At 42.7% G+C, this 15,427-nt stretch overlaps 1 protein-coding gene across 11 annotated transcripts in view; it reads left to right on the top strand.

Annotated features, from left to right (window-relative positions):
* LOC144605429 (neuron navigator 1-like) overlaps positions 1-15,427 on the top strand; it is a 602,839-nt gene that overhangs the window by 558,214 nt on the left and 29,198 nt on the right. For all 11 annotated transcript variants that reach the window (XM_078420673.1, XM_078420677.1, XM_078420676.1 and 8 more), the window contains 5 exons: positions 385-553; positions 2,387-2,622; positions 6,020-6,174; positions 12,736-12,807; positions 14,206-14,402. In XM_078420673.1, the coding sequence (XP_078276799.1) occupies positions 385-553; positions 2,387-2,622; positions 6,020-6,174; positions 12,736-12,807; positions 14,206-14,402 (829 nt within the window). The remainder of the gene's footprint in view (positions 1-384; positions 554-2,386; positions 2,623-6,019; positions 6,175-12,735; positions 12,808-14,205; positions 14,403-15,427) is intronic.

The following is a 15,427-nucleotide window of genomic DNA, read 5'->3' as shown; positions in this document are numbered from 1 at the left end:
CTCCCCGTGACCTGCGTGGGATCTGAGATCTGAGATCCTCGGTTTCCTCCCACACTCCAAAGACGCACAGGTTTGTAGGTTAATTAGCTTGGTATAATTGTAAATTGTCCCCAGTGTGTTGGATAGTGTTAATGTGTGGGGATCACTGGTCGGTGGAGACTCGGTGGGCTGAGGGCCTGTTTCCACGCTGTATCTCTAAACTAAACTAAACTAAACTGAAGAAGGGTCTCGACCCGAAACATCACCCATTCCTTCTCTCCAGAGACGCTGCCTGTCTCGCTGAGTTACTCCAGCATTTTGTGTCTACCGTAAACTAAACTAAAGTTTGACCGAAAGGCCTTTTTCCATGCGGTTTGACTCTGTGACTCTCTGAATCTCTCTTAGGACTACATTACAAAAGTGGACCCAGTGTCTTGTCTTGGCTTGAGTACAGATGCCATCTACAGCTACAGTGTTGATCATGTGAAGCGAGTGTTTGGAACTGAACCACCAGACCTGCTGCCCTACAGATATATGGGAAAAGAAGTCACCAGCTTCTCTGTCACTTTGAAAGGTCAGTAACATAAAAATGATGTAGAATCTACAGGTCTTTACCCATTGCCTTTGATGTTTAAAGATGTGGTTAGTACATGAAAATCTTGTGATCGTCGGTACACTGTTCCAGTTTCTGGGGTGAAATTAAATGTGTGTTCTATTGAAGGCTGTGTTTTAAGGAAAATATAGAGAATGTACTATTTAATAAGCTGTGGGTGGGGGGGAGACGTGGATAGGTGGAACCAGCTGGGAAGGGATGTGAAAGTTGGACCAAGGTAAAAGCAAACTAGGGTTGACGGGTGAATGGGGATGGGTGAAGAACATCAAGCATGTGGGTTATCTGAAATTGGAAAATTCAATATTCATGCCATTGAGTTGTAACGACTGAAGTGGAATATGATGTATTGTTATGCTAAGTTCATAAGTCACAGGAGCAGAAGTAGACCATTCTGCCCATCAACTCTACTCCCCCAATCAATCTTGACTGATCAATCTTTCCCCCTCAACCCCATTCTCCTGCCTTCTCCCAAAACCTTTGACACCCTTACTAATCAAGTACCTGTCACTTTAAATATACCCAAAGCCTTGGGCTCCACAGCCGTCTGTGGCAATGAATTCCACACATTCACCACCCTAGGTCTTAAGAACTTCCTCCTCATCTCCTTTCTAAAAGTACATTTGTTCATGATGAGGCTGTGCCCTCTGGTCCTAGACTCTCCCACTTGTGGAGCCAAACTCTACTGCTCCAGTCTATCCAGGCCTTTCATTTAGTTTAGTTTGGAGATACAGTGTGGAAACAGGCCCTTCGGCCAATCGAGTCTATGCCGACCACCGATCACATGTAGACTAGTTCTACCCTACACACTAGAGTCAATTTACAGAAGCCAATGAACCTGTAAACCTGCACGTCTTTGGAATGTGGGAGGAAATCGGAGCACCTGGACAAAACCCACTCGGTCACAGCAAGAACACACAGGCTGCATACAGATGGCACCCATAGTTAGGATTGAACTTGGGTGTTTGGCGCTGTAAGGTAGCAGCTCTGCCACTGTGCCACCTTTAATGGTATATTGTACAGTAATTTTCTATGAGATCCCCCCTCATCCTTCAAAAATCCAGCGAGTACAGGCACGTAGTTGTCATACTCTCATCATATGTTTGTGACGTTCATCAGGAAAGTTAGACTGGTCATTTCACGAGAAACGTAGCTTTGATTCCCATTAATATCTTACAATGTGGAATTCTGTGGGTCTGTTGGACCTGGTACCATGGATGTAGCCTGATTTTTAATTTAACTTCATTGGAGTTAATTCCCGGGATGGCGGGACTGACATATGATGAAAGAATGGATCAACTGGGCTTGTATTCTATGGAATTTAGAAGGATGAGAGGGAATCTTATAGAAAAATATAAAATTCTTAAGGGATTGGACGGGCTAGATGCAGGAAAAATGTTCCCTGTTTTGGGGGAGTCCAGAACCAGGGGTCACAGTTTAAGAATAAGGGGTAGGCCATTTAGGACTGAGATGGGGGAAAAGCTTTTTCAGCTTTTCAGAGAGCTAGGAATCTGTGGAATTCTCTGCCACAGAAGGCAGTGGAGGCCAATTCACTGGATGTATTCAAGAGAGAGTTGGATAATTTTAATCTAAGTGCTAATGGAATTGAGGGATATGGGGAGAAAGCAGGAACAGGTTACTGATTCTGGATGATCAGGCATGGTCATATTGAATGGCGGTGCTGGCTCGAATGTCCTGCACCTATTTTCTATGTTGCAATGTTTATGTGGGTATATGTATTGCGTGTTAATAATGACCAGTCTGATTGGAGAAGTAACCAATGTGGTTCCCTTTCAGGATTAAAGGAGAAAAGTGTGGACAGCTTGGTCTTTGAAACATTGATTCCCAAGCCAATGATGCAGCATTACCTCAGTCTCCTGCTCAAGCACCGAAGGCTTATCTTGTCTGGCCCCAGTGGGACTGGCAAGTCCTACCTGTCCATTCGTTTGGCTGAATACTTGGTTCAGCGGTCAGGACGAGAGGTCACAGACGAAATCATTGTCACGTTTAGCATGGACACACATTCTTGCAAGGTAATTCTTAAAAGTTATTTTCACCATGTGGTTATTGCATTTCCTTTGCAATGTGTTTATTTTCCATATTGCAGAAGCTGCAAGGAGCTTGGACTTTTAAACCAGGACTTCCAAAATATCCTTCTTTTTCTTTATGTTTAATCTATAACAGAAACAATGGGCCATTTGTATCTCAAACACTAAGCTTCTGCATTAATTTTGCATGAGATCTTGTCTTCATTTATTAGGATAATATGACTTTAGTTAGCTGTATTTTCCTAATTCTGAGGTCCATTGTCAATGACTGGTGCATTGAATTTACTGAAATGAACTGCTGAATATCCAGGGCTTAAAAAGTTATTGAAACATTTTTAGACGTTTCCACTGCATCAAATAAATACTTTTAGCTTGATTGTTATAATCTGATAGTGTGGACAGAATGTGAGCAGAAAATAGTCCCTGCTAAATAATACAGTACATGGGTAATTATCACGTAGTACGTCATCCACATGATTAATTTTGTCACAGTGACTCCTCTTAGTATATCTGTGGCATATGAGCACTGTTAACTGCGAAATGAAAGGATTGGAAACCGGTTCTGTAATATTTAACAATGCTAGTTAACTCCCTCCTACAGTTAATAGAAGGAGTACTCAAACCTAATTGTAACCCAGGTTATAAGCCTTCATGTTATACAGTCATACAGCGTGGAAACAGGCCCTTCGGCCAAACTTGACCAAGATGTCCCATCTACACTCGTGCGTCCTGCCTGCACTAGGCCAATATCCTTCTAAACTTTTCCTATCCATGTGCCTGTCCAAATACCTTTTAAATGTTGCGATAGTACATGCCGCAACTACCTCCTCTCGTAGCTCGTTCATATACCCGCCACCCTTGGTGTGAAAAGTTGTCCTTCAGCTGGATAATTATCACACTGCATCACATCCGTAATCTTGGAATCATCTTTGATCAAACCCTCTCCTTCCACAAACACATCAAACACATCACAAAGACAGCCTTCTTCCACCTCAAAAACATTGCCCGTCTCCGTCCATCCCTCTCCTCCACAGCTGCAGAAACCCTCATCCACGCCTTCATCACCTCCCGTCTGGACTACTGCTACTACTATGGCGCACCCTCAAAAATCATCAGTAAACTTCAATACATTCAAAACTCCGCTGCCCGTCTACTCACCCACACCCCGATCCGTGACCATATCACCCCCGTCCTTTACAAACTCCACTGGCTCCCCATCCCCCAGAGAATCCAGTACAAAATCCTCCTCATAACCTACAAAGCCCTCCATAACCTGGCCCCATCCTACCTGACCGACCTCCTCCACAGGCACACTCCCACCTGCACCCTCCGCTCTGCTGCTGCCAATCTCCTATCCCCCCACATCCGGACCAAACTCAGATCCTGGGGGGACAGGGCTTTCTCCATCGCTGCTCCCACCCTATGGAACTCACTACCCCAAACCGTTAGAGACTCCTCCACACTCACCACATTCAAAACATCGCTGAAGTCTCACCTGTTCAGTACTGCCTTCAACCACTGAAGGTCACCTCACCTTCTGTCTCCTTTCTCTGTTCGTTTACTTATTTATCTATTTATTCATTTCCCTATGTTCTCTAAATCGCTGTAAAGCGTCTTTGAGTATATGAAAAGCGCTATATAAATATAATGCATTATTATTATTATTATTATCTTTATGTATGTTGGAAGCAGGAAGAATATCTTTTTTGGTAATTTAGGTTTAGGTATGTTATTATCGCATACCACTTCACCGAGGTGCAGTGAAGAAATTTGTTTGCATCTGTCCAAACAGATCAGATATGCCATACATAAATACAATCAAGTCAAACTCAAGTACAACAGATAGAGCAAAGGGGAAAATAAAGAGTGCAGGACATAGTTCTTCGGACAGAAGAAAGGTCCTGACACGATACGTCACCCATCCTTTTTCTCCAGAGATGCTGCCCAACCCGCTGAGATGCTCAGACTGTGTCTGTCTGATGCGCTACAATGCTGAGATCTATATCCTGCAGTCTGTATTTTCCCCTTTGCTCTATCTGCAGTTCCGTTCTATACTCCACGGGACATTGGACTTTGTCAATGGAACTGATGCGCTACAATGTTGATCTAACAGAGATTGTTAAGATTTTGAGAAGCCTGGTAGGTTAGACCAAGACAAGATAAGACATGTGGGAGACAAAGAGTTGTGGCCATTAATGAAATCTAGTGGATTAATCCATGGTAAACGTCTTTAAAATCTAGTGACCAGTTGGAATCTGAACCTCCCCACAGTTAAGGTGAAAGTCTAGAATAGGCTGGGAGAAAGCCTGTGTGGAACATCAAGTGCTGTACAGACATATTTTGCGAAATTGCCTATTTTGTAGTAAATTCAATGTAATTTTATGTAAAGTAGAACACATCAGGCAGTGAAATTGAAAACACTAACCTCAAAATAGCTTCCTTTGAATATTATTATACAAATGTTTAGCACCTAACCATTGAATTGCTCTGTTCATTAAAATATAAACAAAGGGATTTGATATAAACTTAAGTATTGGTTTGCTTTAGTATTCGGTTGTTTCAAACCCCATGAACCTTCATTGTTTACGGTTTATATACAAGTCATGCATTTAAACAAATTTGCTCTAATGAGCTTTGCATTGTTTTGCAAATGAAGAAAATGTTGTTGTGTTTACTTTAATATATGTAGGAGGGAACTGCAGATGCTGATTTACACCAAAGACAGAGACAAAATACTGGAGTAACTCAGCAGGACGGGCAGCATCTCTGGATGGGTGACGTTTCGGGTCAAGACCCTACTTCAATCTGAAGACGATCTCGACCTGAAACGTCACCCATTCCTTCTATCCAGAGAGAGAAACATAGAAATAGGTGTGGGAGTAGGCCATTCGGCCCCTTGGGCCAGCACTGCCATTCAATATGATCATGGCTGATCAAAAATTAGTACCCTGTTCCAGCTTTCTCCCTATATCCCTTGATTCCATTAGCCCTGAGAGCTTTATCTAACTCTCTTGAAAACATCCAGTGAATTGGCCTCTGTGGCAGAGAATTCCAGATTCACAACTCTCTGGGTGAAAAAGGTTTTCCTCATCTCTGTCCTAAATGGCCTTATTCTTACACTGTGACCCCTAGTTCTGGACTACCCCAACATCGGGAACATTTTTCCTGCATCCAGCCTGTCCAATCCCTTAAGAATTTTATATGTTTCTATAAGGTCCCATCTCATCCTTCTAAATCCTAGTGAATATAAGCCCAGATGCTGCCTGTCCCGCTGAGTTACTCCAGCATTTTGCCTCTATCTACTTTAATATATGTTGTTTTAATGATCAAATCAACATAAAGTTATCTCAATTGTCTGCATGTTTATGCATTACCATTGTAGGATTTACAGCTGTATCTTTCCAACCTCGCCAATCAAATTGACAGAGAGACCAGCACTGGCAATGTGCCATTGGTAATAATTCTTGATGATCTCAATGAGCCTGGTTCTCTCAGTGAACTTGTCAATGGTGCCCTTACATGCAAGTATCATAAATGGTAATTATATTTCATCTTTTTAACCACTAATTCTATGCTGTTGCAAGGCTAATGGTATTCACTGTTGGTGTCATTAGTCGCGGTTTGTTCTGAAAACCACACAGAACCTACAGTACGGCAGCTTTTCAAGACATTCGTTAAGACACAAGGCTCAGTTTTAATCTCACCCATCCTTTGACAATGAAAGCTTTGAGTTAGAATGTGGATTAAAGTAATTTTCTTGACATAGGTACTGGAGTAAAAGATGATACGGTTTTTGGGGACAGGAAATCTGCACATTTTATCAGCGCACTGCCATAAAGATAGATACCCTAAATAATGTGTGTTAAAATGGACCATATGACGAGAATGACTTGTACCACTGCAGTAGTTAAGAAGCTGTAGAGAACTTTAAAACAATGCTACCTCCAGTAGTTAGCAGATACACCGTATACAAGAAAGTATGGCTGTTACATAAATTAACAAGGAGATGTATCTGAAAGCATTTTCTTCCAACACTGATGTTTATTGTACTAATCCTTCAATGCGAAGTATCTTTTGATCTGGAGAATGGTGAGCTAACTTGCAGCAGTTAACAAATTGAAAAATTAATCCTTTTTTTAAATTGTAAGTTGATAGATTTTTAAGAAGTATTGGAAATAAATACCGGAGATTTGTGCCATATTTTGAAATAATAAAATCGTGTTAATACTTGTAAATCGGGTTAATGAAAAACTAAATTATTGAATAACCTTGGAGACACAAAAGGCTGTAGATGTTGGAATCTTGAGTAAAGAATAAACTGCTGGGGTTACTCAACAGGTCAGGCAGCTTCTGGGGAGGGAAAGGGACAGGTAACGGTTGTGTCACGTCCCTTCAGTTCGATGGATTAGAGGGGATATAACTGGTAGAAAGAGGTGAGGGGAAGGAGTGGGACAAGAGTTGGCAAGAGACAGGTGGCTCCAGGTGGCAGAGTTCATTAGCAGTTGTGTCAAGTGGGGGAAAGAAAGGTGCAGATAGTTACAAGGCTGGAGGTGGAGAAGGCAAGAGGCTGCAAGGTTGGATCTAATAAGAGAAAGGAAAGTGGGGAGTGATATGTAGAACCAGAGGGAGGGATGGGTAGACAACGATGGAGGGCCAGGGCGAAATATGTGCTTCTGGAATAAGGAGGGAGGATGCTGAGCAGATGGAGGTGGAAGCAGCAGAAGGGAAAGAATCCCTTCCCCTCACCTCTTTCTACCTGCTATATGAATGAATGCATGAATGAATGAATGAATGAATGAATGAATGAATGAATGAATGAATGAATGAATGAATGAATGAATGAACGAATGAACGAACGAATGAACGAATGAACGAATGAATGAATGAATTACACTTTATGAAGGAGTGAATGAATTAATCAATTAATGATACTTTATCATCAGATGTGACAGATCACAGTGAAACTCTTTGTTTTGCATACCACACACAATGTATGCAAAGAGTCGCTACATATAGGGCGCCAACAAAGTTACATATTGTTCAATGTAATCCCAAAGGTCCCTCTTTGTTTTCGGCGGCCCCTTCATGCAAGGTCCCCCTTTATCCTCTCAGTGGCCCCTTCATGCAAGGTCCCCCTTTATCCTCTCAGTGGCCCCTTCATGCAAGGTCCCCCTTTATTCTCTCAGTGGCCCCTTCATGCAAGAGGCGTGTTCTCTCAGAGGCCTGTCCTCATCCAAACACGGGGACCCACCATGAGTTAGACTTCCAGCACTCACGCGGGCCCATCCTCGGCCGCCTGCCCACAGGTCCTCTCCATATCCCCTCTCCTCCATCAGTTTGAAGAAGGGTCCCAACTCGAGACGTCATCTATCCAGTTCCCTTCACCGATGATACTGGCTGACCCGCTGAGTTATTCCAGCAATTTCCTTTTCACTGTGAAATAACCCTCACAGTGGATCTTTGCAATCATGTCACTGTTTGGCATTTTCACACAAAAACACATATTCAATCTCTTTATATGGTCTGTCTCAGTTTCATTGATTCTGGAGACAGTCACTTTTGCACATTTATTTTGCCATTTATTTCTGCTTCAAAAACACCTGTTGAGAAATATTTGAATATACAGCAATTAATAATCATCCAACAATTTTCTCCTTGTGTACTGATAATAAGGGGCCACACAGTGGTGTAGCGCTTGAGTTGCTACCTTACAGCACCAGAGACCCGGGTTCGATCTGTTTGTACAGAGTTTGTGCGTTCTCCCTGTGACAGCGTGGGTTTTCTCCGGGTGCTCCGATTTCCTCCCACATTTTAAAGACGTGCAAGTTGGTCGGTTAATTGGCTTCTGCGAATTGTGCCTCATGCATAGGATGAAACTAGTGTATGGGTGATCGCTGGTCGGTGTGGACTCAGTGGGCCAAGGGGCCTGTTTCCACAATTTGCCTCTAAACTAAACTAAAGTAGGAATAGTAATTGCAGTGAATGACCAACCACCCAACAGATCTTTTCACCCAGAGAGTTGTGAATTTATGGAGTTCTCTGCCACAGAAGGCAGTGGAGGCCGATTCACTGGATGGGTTTAAAAGAGGGTTAGATAGAGCTGTTGGGGCTAGTGGAATCAAGGGATATGGGGAGAAGGCAGGCACAGGTTACTGATTGTGGATGATCAGCCATGATCACAATGAATGGCGGTGCTGGCTCGAAGGGCCAAATGGCCTCCTCCTCCACCTATTTTCTATGTTTCTGTGTTTCTATATCTACCTATCAATCGCTGTTTAGTTCCTTCATTTTACAAGCCCGAATGGCTTTCTGCAATTAACGTTACAGTCCTGGGAGAGTACTTGCACACAGTGAAATGCATTTAAATGGACAGGGGGAAATGGATAAATGATCTTGTTTGGAAAGGTGAACGATATTGTACAACTGTATTCATAACGGCCCTTCACTCTCAGCTAATTAATCAAATTGTCAAATAATATCTCAGGGTTGCTGAGATAATGGACCCATTTGCATGCATTTCACAAATTGCACATACTGTATAACATGGTAGATGCGAGCGATTATTTTTCAGTTTGATCAGTAATCATTAAGAAGCTGGCCAGCTATGTTTTACTTCAGTGCAGCTACTGTTTGTCTGGCATTGGTTGCAGAGATAATGACATGATAAATTTTACAATGCACGTTTCATCCACTGCCAGCAGAAATCCTCATTATTAATTGAAGTTCAGGATTTGGGAACAAGATAGCAATTAGAAGGTCTACACTATCACATCAACCTCCGACACATAGCATCTTCCAGCCTCACTTTGCAGTGGTTAATATTATTCACTGGAGCTTCCCTTTACTGATCACAGCCTTTGTTTTGCCATGATCTGCTTAAATACAATCAATCAAAAATAAAGTCCATCCTTTTCTAATTATAACTCTGACTGGCCTGAATGATAAAGGTTGCTTGCCCAGATATTAGTCTTCACCTTCTATCAATGTTGTAAGTTTGTGTTAGGTATTTTGCTCGTGGTCATTGTAATTTTCGCCTCTCCATTCCAAAACAAAAGGAGGAAGGAACTGCAGATGCTGGTTTACACAGAAGATAGACACAAAATGCTGGAGTAACTCAGCGGGTCAGGCAGCATGTCTGGAGAAAAGAGATAGGTGATATTTTGGGTCGAAACCCTTCTTTAGACTGAGAGTCAGGGGTGAAGGAAGCTAGAGGGATGAAAAGGCTCAGAAGAAATCAGAGCCAACACCGATAACCAAGGAAAAGCGGAGCCCACAATGGTCCATTGTTGGCTGTGGAAGAGGTGATAACGAAGGGTGCGAACAGTGGAATTAGCAGGCCAACTAGGGTGGGGGAGGGACAGAGAGAGAAGGAATGCAAGGTTTACTTGAAATTAGGGAAATCAATATTCATGCCGCTAGGTTGTAAGCTGTCCAAGTGAAATACGAGGTGCTGTTCCTCCATTTTGCATGTGGCCTCACTCTGACAGTGGAGGAGGCACAGGACAGAAAGGTCAGCTTGGGAATGGGAAGGGGAATTGAAATGTTTGGCAACCGGGAGATCGCGTAGGCCAAGGTGGACTGAGTGTAGGAGTTCAGCGAAACACTGTGTTCAGTGGACACAGTGTTATCCAGACTTCAGAACTTCCCACAAATCTATAGCAGCCTTTTGTTTGCTGCTGTACAATGTGTGCCGTGGGAAACAAAATCCTTCAATCGAAATCCAATTCTGAGCAGTCAGCTCAACAATGGCGGTGAGCACTGCAGACATATCCAGATAGATCAAGGCAGGTCCAATCTTAACACACAGATTGGTGTGCAAAATGCCAGAACACTATTTATAACTGATCTTTGCTCAATTTTGTGATTTTAACTTTGGAAGGGAAGATGAAATTCGCAATAAAAACATCAGCAAAATATGTAACGCCAGGAAACGGTGAAGATTAATATCTATGCAAGCAACGTTTATTCTTAAAACCAGTCAGCATTATAATTGGAGAAGGTTGAACTTATTATGGAGTGATGTTATTGAAACAGATTTGACTTTGTTTTGAAAAGAGTTGCATTGAAATTATGCCTTGTATGAGAACATACATACGAGTAGGAAGAGGCCAACCATTTCTTCAAGCCTTCTCCACTAGCCTGTAGATTTTAGAGATGTGGAAACAGGCCTTTCAGCCCACCACGTCCTTGCCGACCAACGATCACCCTGTACACTAGCACTACCCTACACATTAGGGTCAATTTACGATTTACAGAAACCAATTGAACTACAAACCTGTACGTCTTTGGATGTGGGAGGAAACTGGAGTTCCCGGTGAAAACCGACGTGGTCCCGGGAAGCAATCTACAAACTGCGTACAGCCAGTATCAGTACTCAGGATCGAATCTTAGTCTCTGGCACTGCAAGGCAGCAACTCCACCACTGGGCCACCCCAAATTACCCTTCATCAGTCATCAAGATTGTGGCTGATCATCCTTCTCATAGCCATCTTCCTGCATTAATCCACAACCCTTTATTTCCTACAAAGCCAGCACTCTGTGTTGCATGAACTCAACAATTGAGCCTCCACTGTGCTTTGGAGTAGAACTGAACAGATTTTCATTACCTCCTCAGTGAAGGAATTACTGCTTCTGTTAGTTCTGAAAGTCCTTCCTTTGATTCTGACACTAACCCACATCTAGCATGTCAAGCCTCGTAAAATGTCATAACTTTCTATGCAATGTTCGCTCACTTTAATAAATTCTAGAGAATATAAACCTGGCCCACTTAATTTTTCACATACGGCAAACCCAAAGGCCCTGAAGTAGTCTAGTGAATCTTTGCTGTACTCTTTAGGTATATCCTTTGTAATATATGCAGCTTGAAATTGTTAAATAAATATTAAATAAATATGGCATTCTTTGCACCTTCTTGACCTTCGTGATTCTGTCCCTTCATCATCAGTCACTTCAATCGCCTATACTTTTAACCTAACACAAGAAATGCCAAGGAAAGAACAGCAGATGCCGGTTTAAATCGAAGGTAGACGCAAAATGCTGGAGTAACTCAGCGGGACAGGCAGCATCTCTGGAGAGAAGGAATGGGTGACGTTTCGGGTCGAGACCCTTCCTCAGACTGATGTTGGGAGTGGGCAGGACAGAGATAGAATGTGGTCGGAGACAGTAAGACTGGTGGGAGAACTGGGAAGGGGGAGGAGGTGGAGAGAGAGGGAAAGCAAGGGCTATTTGAAGTTAGAGAAGTCAATGTTCATGCCGCTGGGGTGTAAACTACCCAAGCAAAATATGAGGTGCTGTTCCTCCAATTTGCAAGATCATCGGTGAGACCAAGCGCAGGCTCGGCGATCGTTTCACTGAACACCTCTGCTCAGTCTGCCTTAACCTACCTGATCTCATGGTTGCTCAAGCACATTAACTCCCCCTCCCATTCCCAATTTGACTTTTCAGTCCCGGGCCTCCTCCATTGTCAGAGTGAGGCCCAGCGCAAATTGGAGGAACTCCAAATGCACACTTCTCACCTGCCTGCGTTTGGCCCATAACGCCCCACAAAACCTATCCTATCCATGTACCTGTCTAAATATTTCTTAAACGTCGTGATAGGACCTGCCTCAATTACTACCTCCAGCAGCTCGTTCCATACACCCACCGCCCTTTGTATAAAAAGGTTACCCCTTCAGATTCCTATTAAATCTTTCCCCCCCTCACTTTAAACTCGTGTCCTCTGTTTCTTGATTTCGCTACTCTGGGCTAAAGTCTCATGATTTTGTACCAATAATATTATGTCAAATTATGGCACTCTTTGATGATTATAATTTGATTCATGTATGTGCTATTTAGCATATTGTAGCTAACCATTGAACAACTACCACAAACAACTCATCAACAATAAGTGATTTTACTGCATATTCTATGTATTTCTGACTTAATCAGTGAAAGTGTTAAATTATTATTGGAAAATAAAACCACGCGTTCAACTGCAGAAAATGGATTTCAAAAGTTAATCACATTTCCGAGATTGGAAACCAATTGATACGTAGCTTGGCTATTACCCTGTTTATTCACTTTAGTTTTAACTTTATGAAACTCTTTCTTACAATGTAGCCCATATGTAATTGGAACCACCAACCAGCCGATCAAAACAACACCAAATCATGGCCTTCATCTAAGTTTCAGGTAAAGTATAGATTGATAGATTTAGAAATGAAAACATTAAGTAAATGTGCCATTGTTCCCTTGTGGAGTTAACTTAATTTTCATAGTAGTTGCAGGTCTCTCAAATTCAATGAAGGAAAGAATCGTGGGGATCAGAGACAGCTTTGGCTGTTCGCACAAATATGCACCGGTTTTTCAGCAGAGATTTTGCCATATCTAGCATCTGCCTCAATGTAATGGCCTCTAAAGGCAACCTTTTACAAGGATGGACACAAAGTGCCAGAGGAACTCAACGAGTCAGGCAGCATCTCTGGAGAAAAATGTTGGGTGACCTTTCAAGTTGGGACCATTCGTCAGACTCAAATCTGAACCCTCCTTCAGGTTGAAGAAAGATCCTGACCCGAAATGTCACCGACCCTTTTTCTCCAGAGATGTTGCCCGACCCATTGGGTTACTCCAGCATTTTGTGTCTATCTTTGGTATCAACCAGCAACTGCAATTCCTTCATGTCACCTTTTACAAGGAGGAACGGCTGTTCAGCTTTTAACTCCCACTGAATGAAATGCACAGATGACAAAACAGGAAGCAAAAAGGAAATACAATCTAAGTTATACTTAAATCGTTGTGCAGGAAGCAAAATAAATGGACATACAGGTGGAAATCATTAATCGACAACAAAGAAAATGAATTTTTCTGATTATAAGCTGTAATTAATTTTCCTGAGCAAATTCACAAGTGATAAGAGCAGAATTAGGCCATTCGGCCCATCAAGTCTACTCCGCCATTCAAATCATGGCATATTTATCTCTCCCTCTCAACATTCTCCTCCCTCTTCCCCATAACCCCTGATACCCTAACTATTAAAAGAATCCATCTATCTCTGCCTTAAAAATATCCATTGACGGCCTCCACAAATGAGACTCTACTAGTCCCACCTGCCAGTGTTTGTTCCATATCCCTTGTAACCTATCCTGTCCATGTGCCTGTCTAAATGTTTCTTAAACATTGCAATAGTACCTGCCTCAACTACCTCCACTGGCAGCTCATTCCATGCTCCTACTGACCTTTGCATAAAAAAGTCATTCTTCAGGTTCCCAGTAAAACCTTCTCCCTTCACCTTATACCTATGTCCTCTGGTTTCCAATTCCCCAACTCTGTGCAGGAGACTCTGCGCGTTTACTAGACCTATTCCTCTCGCGATTTTGTATACCTCTCTGAGATCACACCTCATCCTTCTGCGCTCCAAGGAATAGAGTCCCAGCCTGCTCAACATCTCTCTATAGCCCAAGCAGAGCAAGAGAGTGTTTGCTTTTCTAAATCACAATGCTGTGTGCGGTGTTTTCCTTGTAAGAAAATAGATTACAACATTCTGAAATTACAAATGAAAATGATGTAATAACATGCAACTTTAATCACTAGGTTGGTGCCATTTTCGAACAACGCGGAACCTGCCAACGGATTCCTTAGTCGCTACTTACAGCGAAAGTTGATTGAGTCGGAGAACATCGCAAATGCCAACAATAACGAAATCCTCAACATTCTCAACTGGGTGCCCAAGTTATGGTATCATCTACACACGTTTCTGGAAATGTACAGCACATCTGACTTCCTCATAGGTAGGTGCTACTGAATGGATGATATTGGAACATGATTAATAAACATCAGAAAATGTTTATGTCTATCATTATGATAGTCACAGTCTGACAGCGTGGAAACAGGCCCTTCGGACAAACTTGCCCACACCGGCCAACGTGTCCCATCTACACTAGTCCCATCTGCCTGCATTTCTCTTATATCCCTCTAAACTGGTCCTGTCCATGCACCTGCCTAAATGTTTCTTAACCTTTGCGATAGTAATGATGTAAATGGATTTGATGCGAGATCTAAATCATTCACAGAAATCAACGTTGAATTCTTCAATTTAAAATGTTACCTCCCCTCCCTCTTTTCCTGCCCCTACTTTTCTTAGTTTAGTTTTATACAGTAGATACAGCACAGAAACTGGCCCATCTGCCCACCAAGTCCGCTCCGACCAGCGATCCCCGTACACTAACACCATCCAACACACCAGGAATAATTTTTGCCGAAGCCAATTAATCGACAAACCTGTACATCTTTGGAGTGTGTGAGGAAACCGGTAAACAGGAGGTCACAGGGAGAACGTAAAACTCAGTGTGGACATCACCCGTAGTCGGGATCGAACCGGCGTCGCACACTGTAAGGGAGCAACTCTACCGCTCTATCATAAGAGTATGTCGTAGTGTCGAGTTATACAGCACAGATACAGACGCTTCAACCCAATTGATGGGGCAATGGTGGAGTTGCTGTCTTACAGTGCCAGAGACCCGGGTTCGATTCTGACTACGGGTGCTGTCTGTATGGAGTTTGTACGATTGCCCAGTGACCACGTGAGTCTTCCCCTGGTGTTTCGGTTTCCTCCCACAACTCCAAAGATGTACAGGTTTATAAGTTAGTTGGCTTTGGTTAAAAATTGTAAATCGTCCCTAGTGTGTAGGATAGTGCTAGTGTACGGGGATCTCGGGTGGGTGTGGACTCGGTGGGCTGAAGCGCCTGTTTCTGCACTGTATTTCTGAACTTCTCTCGATGAAGGTTTTATTAATTATGAATGAAGCAGAATATG

This window comes from Rhinoraja longicauda, chromosome 24 (assembly GCF_053455715.1).
Source record: "Rhinoraja longicauda isolate Sanriku21f chromosome 24, sRhiLon1.1, whole genome shotgun sequence".
NCBI lineage: Eukaryota > Metazoa > Chordata > Chondrichthyes > Rajiformes > Arhynchobatidae > Rhinoraja > Rhinoraja longicauda.
The sequence above is the reverse complement of the archived record's forward strand: the minus strand, read 5'-3'. Positions and strand labels throughout refer to the sequence as shown.